The 14,818-nt window shown below is 32.9% G+C and overlaps 1 protein-coding gene across 1 annotated transcript in view; it reads left to right on the forward strand.

Annotated features, from left to right (window-relative positions):
• Window positions 1-14,818, forward strand: part of LOC110098977 (DNA-directed RNA polymerases I and III subunit rpac1) — a 28,932-nt gene that overhangs the window by 4,155 nt on the left and 9,959 nt on the right. The window contains exons 2-9 of the mRNA XM_028694122.1: window positions 154-320; window positions 648-833; window positions 1,104-1,233; window positions 1,320-1,400; window positions 1,552-1,739; window positions 2,755-2,850; window positions 2,961-3,054; window positions 13,488-13,601. Of these exons, the coding sequence (XP_028549955.1) occupies window positions 210-320; window positions 648-833; window positions 1,104-1,233; window positions 1,320-1,400; window positions 1,552-1,739; window positions 2,755-2,850; window positions 2,961-3,054; window positions 13,488-13,601 (1,000 nt within the window). The 5' untranslated portion in view covers window positions 154-209. The remainder of the gene's footprint in view (window positions 1-153; window positions 321-647; window positions 834-1,103; window positions 1,234-1,319; window positions 1,401-1,551; window positions 1,740-2,754; window positions 2,851-2,960; window positions 3,055-13,487; window positions 13,602-14,818) is intronic.

Consider the following 14,818-nt stretch of genomic DNA (forward strand, 5'->3'; position numbering starts at 1 on the left):
AATTTCTTGCAATAAAATTATTGTTTTTACTGTACTCATTGCCTGAAATACAGTTTAATTTTAGTTTTACGATTGTTTGTTCATGATAAAAAGATGCTAGACACCTGTATCTCGCCTTCCTTGTTTACTTCAGATTCCTTGTTTGCTTTGCAGCAATTGGTGAGCTTTGTAGTTGTACTTCTAATTGAGGTAATTTATGAGAGCAAAATATGTCGGAGACAGCATCTTTGAATATGCAGGACATTCCACAAGGTCAGCTCCCTGAGCATATTGAGCTTCAGAGGACTCGAGTGTTTTGCAAAGCTGATGCACCAGTACATGTAAGAGATTTTTATTTTTTTAATACTTATTTATGTTTTACATTTTCATGGTTTTCTTGCCCATTTATCATGTTATGTAGCATTCTGTTGTATAGAATAATTTCGATTTTCTTTCTAATTTAAAATCAGAAGCTATGTAGATATACAAAAGGAATGGAAGCTGGCCAGTGGCCACTGATGATTTAAAAAACCTCATTGTTAAATAGCTTTATGATGGGTGTATTGTTATTGTTAGGCGTATTTTTTTAGTTGTTAAAGTTCTGCTTTATCTCTGCTATATCTTTGTGGTTTCATTTGTTTAACATATAAAATACTTCAAAATTTTAGACAGAGGATGTTGAATATTCTGGTGCTTATGCGGCGGTAGGGTTTGACAATAGTTTGCAAGTAGATGATTTCCGTAGAGATTTCAGAGTTGAAATAAAGAATCTGTCAATGGATGATATAGAATTTGACATGATTGGGATTGACGCATCTTTGGCTAATGCATTCAGGAGGATATTGATAGCTGAGGTATGTTTTTAAATGACTTCCACTCTTTGTGTTATTCTTTTTATAAGGCTTTCCCTTATTGATTGACATGGTCTGATCCGATGTCTGTTCATGTATTTTGTTAGTTATCTGGCATAACATATTACTAGTCATCTGGATTATTGGTTTTCAAACCTATTTTCATGACCATATTTTTAAGTCCTTTATTGTTTTGCATAAGTTCAAGAAGATGGGTCTTTTTTATTAGCATGGATATCCTCTGAAATATCTATTTTTCCTCTGCCTCCTTAGGTTCCAACAATGGCTATTGAAAAGGTTCTCATTGTTAACAACACATCAGTGATGGCTGATGAGATACTATCCCATAGGCTGGGCCTTCTCCCAATCGAGGCTGACCCAAGGCTATTTGACTTTCTATCTGGTTTGTCTAATTGTTTTTTCATTTGATCCTTTGTTCGTCTTGGTTACTACTACCTGTCCGTATATAGTTGCTATTCTTTCATGCAGAAAACGATACTCCAAATGAGCGGAACACTATAGTATTTAAAATGGAAGTTCATTGTAAGAAGCGTGGCCCTCGTCTTACTGGTATAACATGATTTTCGTGTAGTACTATCTTTTTCCTTTCCTGCTTGAATTTTTATTTTTATTTTTATCTTCTGTAAGCAAACTATTAACCCGTGAGCAACTGCAATTCTACTAATTTGTAGTTTTTCATTTTGGTTTTGTATTTATATAGTGAAATCTGATCAGCTAAAGTGGCTGCCAAATGGTAGCGAGCTTTTAATGGAATCACCTAATCCATCCACAAAACCACGAAGTTTCACATCATTCTCTTGCAGTCAAGCTTCTCTACCACAAATTTCTGGCATGCCAATCGGTATGAAGCATCGTGATATTATCATTACTCAGCTCGGTCCAGGACAGGTAATTTATAAATATTGTCTATGCTGCGTAGGATTTATTTGGTTCCTTGTTTGCACTTCGTTACACTAAATATTTTTGGGTTGTGTCAACTAAATGCATATGAATCAAAGTATTGTTGTTAGACTCAACAAAAATTGTATAAAATAGTTTATTTTCTGAGCCAATGAATCGTACATGCTAATTCAACCAGCATTAAAGGTTTGCTTCATTTTTATGTCTATTTATTTGCTCTTGAAATATTTAGTGCTGCTCAATTAAGTTTTAACAAACAGGAAATTATAGATACTTTTGTATTTTTTTGCAAGCAATTATGCAAAGTTCCCACGTAATCTACTTCGGCTTGTTTTTAATTAATGTTTTAAGTTTTATTTTAGTATAATAAACCTACCTTTTGAAATGACTGATATTGATCTTCTGCCTTCGTTTTCTCTTTGTTTCATATAGAAATTTGCATAAATACTAAGTTGCTACCGGTTTGAAAATATCTTGGTTATGGACGGGTATGCTGTGTATACTGGAGTGATAGCTGCTCTTTACTGGTTTCTTCATTCTCTGTTTTTTGTTGTTGGTGTGTGTGTTTGCAAAGAAAACTTGCGTGCTGTTAAGTTGCTAGAAATATGATTTTCTTGAATGCTGCGGTTCTAATATTTAAAACTGTTCCAAGTTGCCATTGGGGAATTGGAAGATTCATGATGCTGAAGCGAGCGTGTATTTACAATTCAGCAACAGGCAAATCTTTAAATATGTGACCCTGTGGCTTCTTCAATAATTTTCCATATATCTAGTATGCTGATGTTTATAGCTTTACTTTTGATACACTTAAGACCAAAGATTATCCAAGAGCCAGTGAATAGCTAATTTCATCCCGTGACATATTTTTTGTTTCATCAGTTTACCTCTATCCCAAATCTTATATTAGGTGTTCATCTTGAAAAGTGCTGTTTATATTGAGAATACTTACATCTAATGTTAAATGCTTACATCAGCAATATCGTCTCTACTTTTTTTTTCCTAGTCTATTGAGCTTGAAGCCCATGCAGTGAAAGGCACCGGAAAAGTTCATGCTAAGTGGTCTCCTGTTGGTACAACATGGTATAGGATGCTGCCAGAGGTGTGATATATAAGATATGCAAAATTTTCATCCTTTTTAAGGACTCCGTTTTTTTTTTTCAAATGACATCCTTCACGTATTCTTTTTATGTATGCACTGTTATTGGACAGGTTAAACTTTTGAAAGAAGTGAGAGGCAATGATGCTGAAAAACTTGTCAAGAAATGTCCACGTAAAGTGTTTGATCTTGAAGATGTTGGACATGGTAAGATCTCTGCTGGGAAGTTCAATAATGATGAATGTCTATTCAGTGGTGAATTATATTTTTTGGTCATTACGTGCTCATTGCTTAACAACAATTTTTTTAATGTTCTTTTATTTTTAAGTATATGTATGCATATGTATATATATAAGGAACATACTTCTCTCCTTGGTTGAAAATTACTATTCTCCATCAATTAGATTTTGATGTTATAACTTTTAAAAGCAAGATCAAAATTATTGGAAAATGGTGGGACATTGATCTTTTTTTCTTGTTATTAGTACATTATATGCAAAATTATTTGTAGGCCACAAATGGAATAATACAGGGAGGCATAATCCCATAATAATTAAGTGAATCTTTCTTAAAAATAAAAGAACGTTAAAAATGTTGTCATAAATACATAGAAATATATATGGTGATACTTCCCCTCAACTTGTGGAGTCAAAAGTGATCAAATTAGCATACGTTCATGCATCATAGAGGATGATATTTTTTTCTTATGCGGATTGGTTGCTCTTGAGAAGCAATAGCTTGAAGGCAAATGGTGGAATGACCTATCTCATCACAAATGAATTGTATCAGTTTTAGTACTTTTGGTGCACTTATAGTGAATATTATTTTTAAATAGTAAAAGTCGCATTTTGTTTATCATAATGAATAATAGAGGGACCATCATGGACAATGCCCGTATCAATGAGGAATTTCGAAGCCAAAATAACTCACCTACTTTGTGTGCAAAAACATGATATTTAGCTTTGGCGTTGAAATGGGCAACAAATGTTCGTCTTTTTACTCCAAGTGTTAAATAAATGCCGAAGAAGAAACAAAGCTTGGTGCCAAAGTTTTGGTCTGTAGGATCACCAACCTAATGATCATCAGAGTAAACATTAAATATAGTTAGAGATATGGCATAACAATGAAGGATGCCTAATGCAATAAACAATGTGACGAACAACAACATAATAGGTAGAGCGAGGTACAACAAGAAATTGATTGACACATTGTACTGTATTTGCAATATCAAGACAAATTATTTTTAAATAAATTAACCCTTATAGTTTTTCATATTGAGTAGGATTTAACTAATGTGCCTCATTGACGGAGTTGAGATGATAGTGAGGTTACAAAGGAGTTTAGACAACTTTTAAGCTAGTGACGTTGGCTTGGTGTAGAAGATTAGATGCATATTTTGGTTGTGACATATAATAAACTCGTAGAAATTATGTTGATTTTGAGATAAGTAATTCAAGTGCCTTATATCTTTCATCTCAAAATAATGTCGGGGCCTTTAAGATTTAAATGCCCTTATATTTATTGCCACTGATAATCATATCATCCATGCAAAGGAGTAGAAAGATAGTGCCAGCAATAGTGATGCAAACGAAAGAAACTTTATATTTAGAATTTTGTTTGGGTTGTTGAACTTTGTAAAATATGCTCGAGGTGCTTGCTTGAGGCCAGGGAGAGTTTTTGTTGGAGTTTACAAAGTTCTCTGGAACCTTAAGGCTATATAATTTCTTAAGTTCACTATGATGAAAACATTACGGGCATTCATTTGTTAAATAGGCTAGTCTCAAAGGGAAACAAATTAGCTCCATACTTTGGCAATAAGGTTTTCTTTATATTGCTCAAAAGGCCTATAATAAGGTTTACTTTATAGAATCATTTATAATTGACAATTGACTTCTCTGTAGGCAAATCAGCTAAATCTCAAGTATGACTTCAATTTAATTTATAAAGTTCTTCCTGCATAACATGTTGTCAATGCGGATCAGAGCAATCTTCAATATGGATGAAAGGTTAATGAAAAGTGGAGATAGTGGAGTGCAATGATAGTTTTGTTGACAATAAGATGAAAGATCACCTATATGGAATGGATAAAATAACAAAGAATACAAACATATGTATCCGTTTATTCTAGATGTGTCATCACTTGATTTTTAGAGAGCGGAAGTTCTCTAGGTTTAGGGGGCGCTATTGCATTAATATGAATATGCATATCAAAAGATATTGCTTCTTCAAGGCCTCAAGGGGAAAATGGTCAAGTAGCTTGGTGAAATAAGGAGGCGAGGAGTTGGTAGATAGTTAAACCAGAGAATAGAGATAGTAAAACAAATATAATATTTTTTCAGAAAATGACATGGTGATAAATTTGAAGATGTTGTGATAGAGGATCTCAACAATGGCAGCTTGTGTTTTAGGCTATAATCCAAGATGCAATATATACCAGATTAATTTTGAAATTTATTTCACTAATGGGCTTCAAGGAGAACAAACAAGCATGACCATAAACCCCAAAAATATAGTCAAATCCTACCATAGTGATGCACAAAAGGAGAGTTATATGTAGCAATGGCAAAGATAATTCAATTGATGCTATATATTTTTGCGGCTGCAATTTCTTCCCAAAAACATTTAGAATAGGGGTCTAATAGAACAAGACATTTGATGTTAAAAATTTGGTGATACCTTTCATTCAACTTGGCTATTTTGTGTAGAGATGCTAAGAAAAGAATATTGAAATAAAGTGTAATGTTGCATTAAGAGATGGGAGTAGGGCAATGCCCTTGTATCCAAAACATTATTAGATTGAAGAGTTAACGAAATGTTTGTGTTATGAAGCAAAATTCGATTATATTATTTAGATTGCTTTTTAAATAAACAAAACCAAACACAATAAGAATAATCATCAATGAAGATGATGAAATGGGGAACTACCCATATTGTGGTAGGGGAAGTGCCCTAGGCATCGAAGTGAACAAAATCTAAAGGTATTATAACACGAGTTAATATTGTGAAAAGTTAACACTTGTTGTTTTGATGGTTTACAAAAAATAGAATGAGCCATATTATTTTAGACAAACTCTAAATGATTGCTATGTGAGGTGGGTTTGATAGAGACAACTAATATTAAAGTTACTTTGGATGATGACATTCAGTTTAGCATGCGGTGGTACCTCAAAACTAGTGAGTGCAAACATGCTACCATCTCTATGCCCTGTTCCAAGAACTTCTCGATAAGAGTGAGAAAATTCATGTCCTCTGAAAAATTTCTATTGAAAATAAATTAAGAGTAAATTTAGGTAGCAAGCAAGTGTGAGGAAGGAATGAAATGGAGACAGAGATATGAATACTGTGAGCGGCAGATAAAGTGAATCCATCTTTAATTTGTATCAAAATAGTAGATGATGTATGAGCCTTGGTGGAGAATAGTTATTGATCAACTGTGGGCATGTAGCATCAAAATACCAAATAGTACCTAAGGTGGTAAACATGTAAATGGAAGGATATATACTATGCTATATTGAGATTTGTTTTCGTTGAAGAAAAAGCTGTAGAAAGAGTAACCAAAGTTGCAACAATAGAGGTTTCGATGCCAAGCTAGGTATGGGGCTTAGAAAATTTTGAAGTGGGTCTTGTGCTAGAAGATTGTACAGAAGGGAACTTATTATGATATATGGAGTTACCTTTGAAGTAGCAGTGCTGGTAGGACAATTCCGAAGAATGTGAAAAAGGTCATGTAGTATCTTGCACTTGAGGATTGTAGTGCGAGCATATATAGGAGCCATCATATGTTGAATAGAAACAACAATAATGGAGTTTATGATTTCTTATTGGAACAAAAAAAGGTATTAGAAGGCGTCACTAGAGTGCTTGTGGCATGAGAGAAAATTATAGTGAGGGTTAGTCTAGGATAGAGTGGCCCTAGGTGGAAATGAGTGAGTTAGAGTGTGTAGAAATGGATGCACCAATCTAGACACGAACGACTTGGGATATATCATTGTAGTGGTTGGTTGTGGCAGAAGATGGATTTATGATCACTGGTAGATCTTTAAACACAAGTGAGATCGATGATAATGAGGCAGCTACGTGTCATTAGAGCGGAGAGATTCTTCTTCAAGGAAAAAAAACCAAATGATAATGAAGAATTAAATCTAATTTAACACCTTGTAATTGGATATCATATTTATGGTTTTTTGAGAAATCATGGATGTTGAACAAATTGTAGACAATGTTTTAAAAGCGAAAATGTAAAGCTAATTGTTTGAATCCTATTTAAGATGAAGCGGAATTAAACAAAAAATATATTGTGATATGAAATTAAATATTAAAATATATTGTGATATGAAATTAAACAAATAATAGAACTATGAATTTTATACTTGACAAAATAGAAAATTTAATCCTTTTCAATTGGTCTCAGAAATTTAACACATCAAAGCATGTTCATATTAGCACAAACTTATTTATTTAATATCTATTTATCTTGAAATCATATTATTGTAATAAACAAGTATCATGGAAAAAGATTTAAATGAACTTGAATTACAAATAAAAAATACATGATGCCAAACTTAATTAAAATCATCAAATTATGGGTGTGTTTCACTATTGAAATAGAGGAAATTAATACTACAACAACAACATCAAGCCTTTATCCCACTACGTGCGGTCGACTATATGAATCCTTTTTCTCCATTGTGACCTGTTGAGAGTCAAATTCTCATTTCAACAGACTAAAGAAATGATATTTTTAATATTTTTTAACCAAGCCTTTTTAGCTCTACCTCTACTTTTATTTACATATGCTAAATCTAATACATCTACTCTCCTAACAGGGTCATCGGAAGACCGCTGTTTTACATGACCAAACCATCTTAGGCGACTCTCTTGAATCTTATCAGTCATTGGAGCCACTCCAACCTTTTCACGGATATGCTTGTTTCGTATCCTGTCTCTAAGAGTAAATCCGCTCATCCACTTGAACATCCTCATCTCAGCAACACTTAATTTAATATTATGCTTCTCTTTTAATGGCCAACATTCTGCACCATAAAGCATTGTAGGTTTCACCACCATCGTATAAAATTTTCCTTGAGTTTGAGTGATGCTTTTCTATCACATAACAAACCCGAAAGAATTCCTCTTTCAACCATCCAACTTGAATTCTACTAATAATATATCTATCTATTTCACCAACACTTTGAACAACAGACCCAATATATCTAAAACGAGTACACTTATTAATGACTTGATCGCTCAAAGTCACAAACCTCTTCCTAGAACTATTACTACTAAAATTACACTCCATGTATTCGGTTTTAAATCTACTCAAACCAAAATCTTTAAACTCTAAGGTTGACCTCCATAATTCGAGTTTACCTTCAACTATCTCTAGTTTTATCAACAAGAAGAATATGATCACCAAAAAGCATACGCCATGTACAAACTCTTGCAAATGTCTAGTGAGAACATCCATGACTAAAGCAAAAAGATACAAGCTTGATCCTTGATGTAATCCAACTGAAATAGAAAAATATTCTGTCAAACCACCTTGCGTTTGAACACAAGTAACTACTCCTGCATACATATCCCTAATGGCTTGAATGTAAGCATTATTAACCCTTTTCTTTTCTAGAACTCTCCATAGCAGTTCTCTTGGAACTTTATCATATGCTTTCTCTAAACCAATAAATATCATATGTAGATCCTCTTTATTCTCTCTAAACTTCTCTATCAACCCTCTCAATAAATGAATAACTTCCATAGTAAACCTACTCGACATGAATCCAAATTGATTTTGAGAAACATTAGTATCACGTCGTGACCTATGCTTCATGACTCTCTACCAAAAATTTAAAGTATGACACATCAACTTAATTCCTCAATAATTCGCACAATCTTGTGCATTATCTTTATTCTTAAAGTAGGAATTAACACACTCATTCTCCACTCATTTGACATCTTTTTATTCATCAAAATAATATTAAAAACTTTAGTAAGTCAAGAAATTCCTTCATCTCCTAAGCATTTTCACACCTCTATTGGAATATCATTAAGTCCAATAGTTATTCCACACTTCCTTTTTTTTTAAGCCTCTCTAACTTGAGCTTTATTAATACGTCTATAAAAATAAAAATCTCTATTTTTATTTAGAGTATGAAGGTCATTAAAGTCAATTGTATTCTCACAATTTTCATTAAAAATCTTAGCAAAATATCTCATCCATCTTTGTTGAATATCCTCTTCTAAAAAAACACTTTTTGATCTTCATCCTTTATCCACTTCACTTGAATCAAATCTTTACTATTATCTTTTTGTTTGACTAACTTATACATATATCTTTCACCCTCTTTAGAATTTAATCTATTATATAAATCCTCAAAAGCTAAAAATTTTGCATTGCAGATTATTTTCTTAGACACCTTACGAGCCTCTTTATATCTTTTCCTAATTTTCAGAGTTTTTACAACTAAACCAATTATTATAACAATGCTTCTTATTTTTGATATTTTCTTGCATATTTTGATTCAACCACCAACTATTTTTTTTAGGACTTTTGATTTTGAAACTTCAAGTACATCTCTTGCAACATTCTTAATTTACTAGCTATTTGTTCCCACATAACATTTGCTTTCTCATGCACCGACAAAATCTTAAGTTTTCGAATTTTACTTTCAAAAATATATTTTTTAGTGTTCTTTAGATGCCCCCATCTAATCTTAGAACAATATTTTACTATATTTTTCATATTTCGTCCATTCATCTTAAAGTTCAAAACTAATAAGCAATGTTGATTATTTAAACTTTCACTCAGAATACATTTACAATATTTGCAATTTAAATGATTTATTTTTTTATAAAAAAATAATCAATATGAGTTTTATTATATATATTCTTACAAGTGATGAGATGCTCATCTTTTTTCTTAAATTAGATATTAGCAATTATAAAATCATAAGCTAGAGCAAGATCTAATATAGTCTTACCACCTTCATTAGTTGCACCAAACTCATAGCCATCATGAATACTTTTAAAATCTTCAATCTCTCTACGAACATGTCCATTTAAATGTCCTCCAATAAAAACTCTTTGTTCAAGAGGTATCTTTTAAGTTAATTCTTCTAAGTCATTTCAAAATTTTAATTTTAATCACATGTCCAAACCAACTTGAGGAGCATAAGCACATAATATTAATAATTTTAGCATCAACAATAATATTCAAAGTTATAATTATGTCAATTTTAATAACATTATCATGCAAACTCTTATTTATAATCACACATACATCATTTTTAATACAACTTCTACTAGAATATCAAAGTTTAAATCATAAACTATCAATCTACCTAGCCTTCTCTTCAACCCATTTAGTTTTTTGAATGTATAAAATATTTATTTTCCTATGAGTTATGATATCAATTAATTTCATTAATTTGCATGTAAGAGATCATACATTCCAAGATCCTATATGAATTTTAGTTTCATGGACTACTTTTCTCACATCCGTCCATGACGTGGGAACTCTTACCTATTTAACACTGCACCCGGGCGCCGATGCAGCAGCCCTTGCACACTTGTCACTATATTCAGGTCATACAACGCGTCATTTCGAGGAAACGCCCTAACATTAAAACAATTTTTTAAATGATTCATGTCATGATTATTCGACAAGTTTTATGTTGACTATCGACTACCTAATGCAACCCTTCACTTTTCTCATCCAGGACTTGGGACCTGACAATGACGGTGTTAAAATAGAGGAGATTAGTAAAAAAAAAAGAAAGAGTGTTGCACCTGGATGAATGGAGGAGTGAATATACTTAATAATCTTAAAAAAAGTTATCAATAAGGTTGATTGGAAAAGTGTATGTAGAGGATGGGGGTGAAAGGCAAGATGTGACAAAAGAGTTGATAAGGTGGAAATGACATTAAATTATTTTCTTGAAGTTGCAAAAGTGGGATCTCTAGATAAGTGAGAAGTAATGAGTTTTTCTTATTTTGATTATTTTATCTCATATTCCTTCTTTTTTGAATATAACATAAAAAGTTGAATTAGGATCAGGACTAAAAAAAAATGAAGAATAAGTTCTCTATACTTTAAAGCGTTTCATGAAGTGTACACTACAACTCTTTGATGTTCATATGTTAGAGCATTTTGTGATCACTTCGATTACTTTTGGTGCTTTTAAAACGCCCTTTTTAAAGCTTGATTGTACAAAAGGGGATGTTAAGCAAGATAGCATGGAACATAGATGACACTTTATGCGTCGAGGGTTTGTAGATGAATTTGATTGCATGATATGAAGTCAGGTCGCACAATAAATGGTTGAGCGGAGAAAGACAATGAAATGATCCTAGATGGAGAAGCAATTGTATTTCAGGATGGCGATTGAGGCTTATACAAAGTGATTGTTGGTTCTATTTGAGTGGAGCAGATGGTTGTAGATGCCAATCGAGGTTGGTCGGAGCTTGTCAGGGTCAAATTGGGAGAAGCAATGCTGTACCTTGGTGGTGTTTTTTGTATAAAAGCCGGGGTTAGTTGGAGGTAGTGCTTGTAGTGTCGATGCTTGACAAAAGGTGGCTAAGGAGATGAGGCGGAACAGTGAAGCACTGAGGTGGATGCAATTGCTAAAGAGAAAGTGAAGCACGAAGTCTCGATCGCTGAACGAGAGAAGCAACGAAGCTGAACGAGAGAGAACGGAAGCCCGATCCTTCGCTGCTCTTTTGCTCGATCGACAGGAACCGCACAAAGTCCCGATCGCACGAGCAAGTCCCCTCTCTGTCCGTCTTCCCCTTTCCCGTTTCTGTCTTTGGATCTTGCTCGGTGGAGGAGCCCAAACCCATGCCCTTGTCCCGATCCGAGCCTTTTTTTTAAAGGCTCGACTGGTTTGATTTATTAAAAAAAAATAGTGAAAACAAGGAGAGAAAATATTTATCATCGATCTTTATTGTCGACAAGGGAAATTTTCTCCGAGAAGCCCTCATTGCTGAATTTCCGAGGAATACAAAGTTCCCACCACCGGCCTTCATTGCTGGAATTATGAGAAATACAGGTTCCCACTACCAGCCTTCATTGCTGGAATTATGAGAAATACATGTTTCCACTACTGGCCTTCATTGCTGGAATTTCAAGAAATACAAGTTTCCACAACCGGCCTTAATTGTCGGAATTTTGAGGATAGTTTTCCATCATCGGCCTTCATTCCCGGCTTTCTCTTGTGGTTGATATCCTATCTATAACCAATGTAGCTCTACCTCTAAGCGAGTAATTGCAAGCTGGTCTCCAGCTTGAGGGGGAGTGTCAAAATCTCAGTCATCCCTTGGCATTTGATCCCACGGTTAGGATGAGAATCCGTGGGAGGCTCACATGGATCACGCCAATATCCTTATGTATTTGGGTGGCTGAATTAGAAAAGATTATATTGAGGCAATTACGTATCAATTAGAAGTTATTTATTTCTTTATTAAGACATCTTGTATAGATCTATAAATATGGATAATTTTGTATAATAAGTAGAAGGTATTTTTACCCTTCTCAAATTCTATGAATTCTAACAGTTTCACAACTGAGGAGCATTCTTTCAACATCACAAACAACTTTATGTTGTATTTTTGGTGATATGAAATACTGGACTGGAAAAACATCAATCTACGTCTTTCTACTCCATTCATATTTTAGGTCTTCAATCTACATGATGATGTACATTGCCTATCATCTTTAATATAATCAAAATATCATTACATGCACTTCGATTTTTGATCTCCTTCACTTGCAAAGAAAGTTTTCTTATAGTATTGCTTGAATCTCAGAGAAATTCTTTATTGTTATCTGGTGTCTTTTCAAATTGCCTAGCGTTTAGTACATATTTTTAATTCTAATTAGAACATATTCATTGATTTTAATTTGTAAAATGCAAGAGTATAATGAATCAACTTATAAGAAACATTTCTAAGATAAAATTCAATGCTATTCCCAAACTGTTCTTTAAGATACTTGTGTAATTTATTTCATCAGCTTTATCAGTATATCTTTAGCCTCGTCCCAATAATTTGGGGTTGACATTATGAATCCTTATTTTCTCATTTGTTCTTTTTGAGTGGTCTGATGTGTTAGAACTATTCTTCATAAATTATTTCAAAAACTCCATCCAAATAATGGAACGTTCAACTCTTTTCCTTCTTAATTCTTTGATACTAATTTTATCAACATGTCTAACAAATGTATTTTCTATATTTAATCTTCATTGTAAATGTCCAAACAACTTCTCTATTTTTAGTTATCTTATTGTTAATAGACGTCACTCTAAACTTTCCTTTAATATTAATATATTTCAGTGCCTTTCATAAAATTTAAAAATATCTGGCCATGAAATTGTAATTATAAACTGATCTTTGTCTCATAAAATTGGTCCAATTGATTGAACTATAGTATGAATCTCTCACACTCTATGTGTGTGTGTATGCTCTGCCTGCGTAGGTAGCTCTTAACTGTTGTTTAGAATTTTAAATTGCTGGTATTGGAAAGGAGCTTTTTTCTTTCTGATAGCACGAAATCTCCTGCTGCTATTGATGAATAATCTGAAGTGGTAAATTTCAAAGTGCTTTACTTATTATTGGCTTATTGCTTGTTACCATTTTTTTTAAAACAGCTATGAAGAAGGCGGTTGTTTCTAGGCCACGAGATTGTACGTTATGTAGAGAATGCATTAGCGGTGCCGGTGAGGAAAACATTGCACTGAGGCGCGTGAGGGACCACTTCATCTGTAAGCATAATTTTAATTAATTTCACATCTGATAGACTTACTGTTTTAAGCTTGCCTTATATCATTCTTTTCATATTTTGGGCTTGTTGTAGTATTTTCTTAAAGTCTAAATTTTACTGGGCTTTCGCTCTATAAGCCTTTGGAAGACCATACTTTGTATTGCATTGCTTTCACGATGTAATACTGAGAGGCGGGGTCCAGATTGCTATATTTTTTCTTAGTTGCAGCATATTTTCGAACATTAAATCTGGATCCATTTTGTTCATAAATTTTAACATCAATCCTCAACCTTTCAAGATACGTATGTTAGACTTTTTATTAGTATCTTAAGTTTTTATGGAGTGATCAAAGATTTCTCAATAATAATCGGATTATATAAATGATCCACAAGTAATCTTTATAGTGTGCTATTTTTAAATAGTACATTTACACAATGTTGTGAAAATCGGACTGGATAACGAGCCGGAAGAAGGAGAGGTTCACAGTTTGACCGGTTTGATCGGTAGAACCGGGGTCGAACCTGATGACGTAATAAATAATAATATTATTAAAAATTAATAAAATGAATGAGAAATTTTCCTCTAATACATTTACTCTACATTCCATTTTCATATCAAACTATTCTTTATAGATAATAAAGTCAGAAATTAATATCATAGAGAAAAAAATAATAATTGTCATTCAATTGTTTATATCTGTTTACAATGAAAACTCAAAACTCAAAACACTCCTAATGATCTAATAATCATCAACTAAATTTGTGAGATTAAAAGATGGAATTCCCTAACCCTCCACCAAATTCTTGCATCACAAATGCTTCTTCATCCTTCCTTGATTTGTCATCTTCATCATTTGTATTAGCTAAGTTGTCTTCATCTGCAAACTATAAATGTGAAATAATAAGTTTATATTTTATATTACACTAAAAAGATATATGTGATTTTACAATCTTACTTGGGGTTGGACCAATTGATGTTATGTTTGATTCTATATCTATAGGAATTGCATCAAGTTTGTAAATTTCTGTCTCCAAGTCTTTTAGAAGCAATTATGGAGTTGACTCATCATCAAAGATCCAAAAGCCAACAAGTTCAATACTTGTGTTGTCCAAATGATTATAACTTCTTTTTCTAAGTTACAACCTACATAATTGTTATAAAAAAATTTGATAGTAAGATGTGCATCATTATTTAAAAAGATATTTAAAATTGTTTCAA

Source organism: Dendrobium catenatum, unplaced genomic scaffold (assembly GCF_001605985.2).
Source record: "Dendrobium catenatum unplaced genomic scaffold, ASM160598v2 fragScaff_scaffold_402, whole genome shotgun sequence".
Lineage (NCBI taxonomy): Eukaryota > Viridiplantae > Streptophyta > Magnoliopsida > Asparagales > Orchidaceae > Dendrobium > Dendrobium catenatum.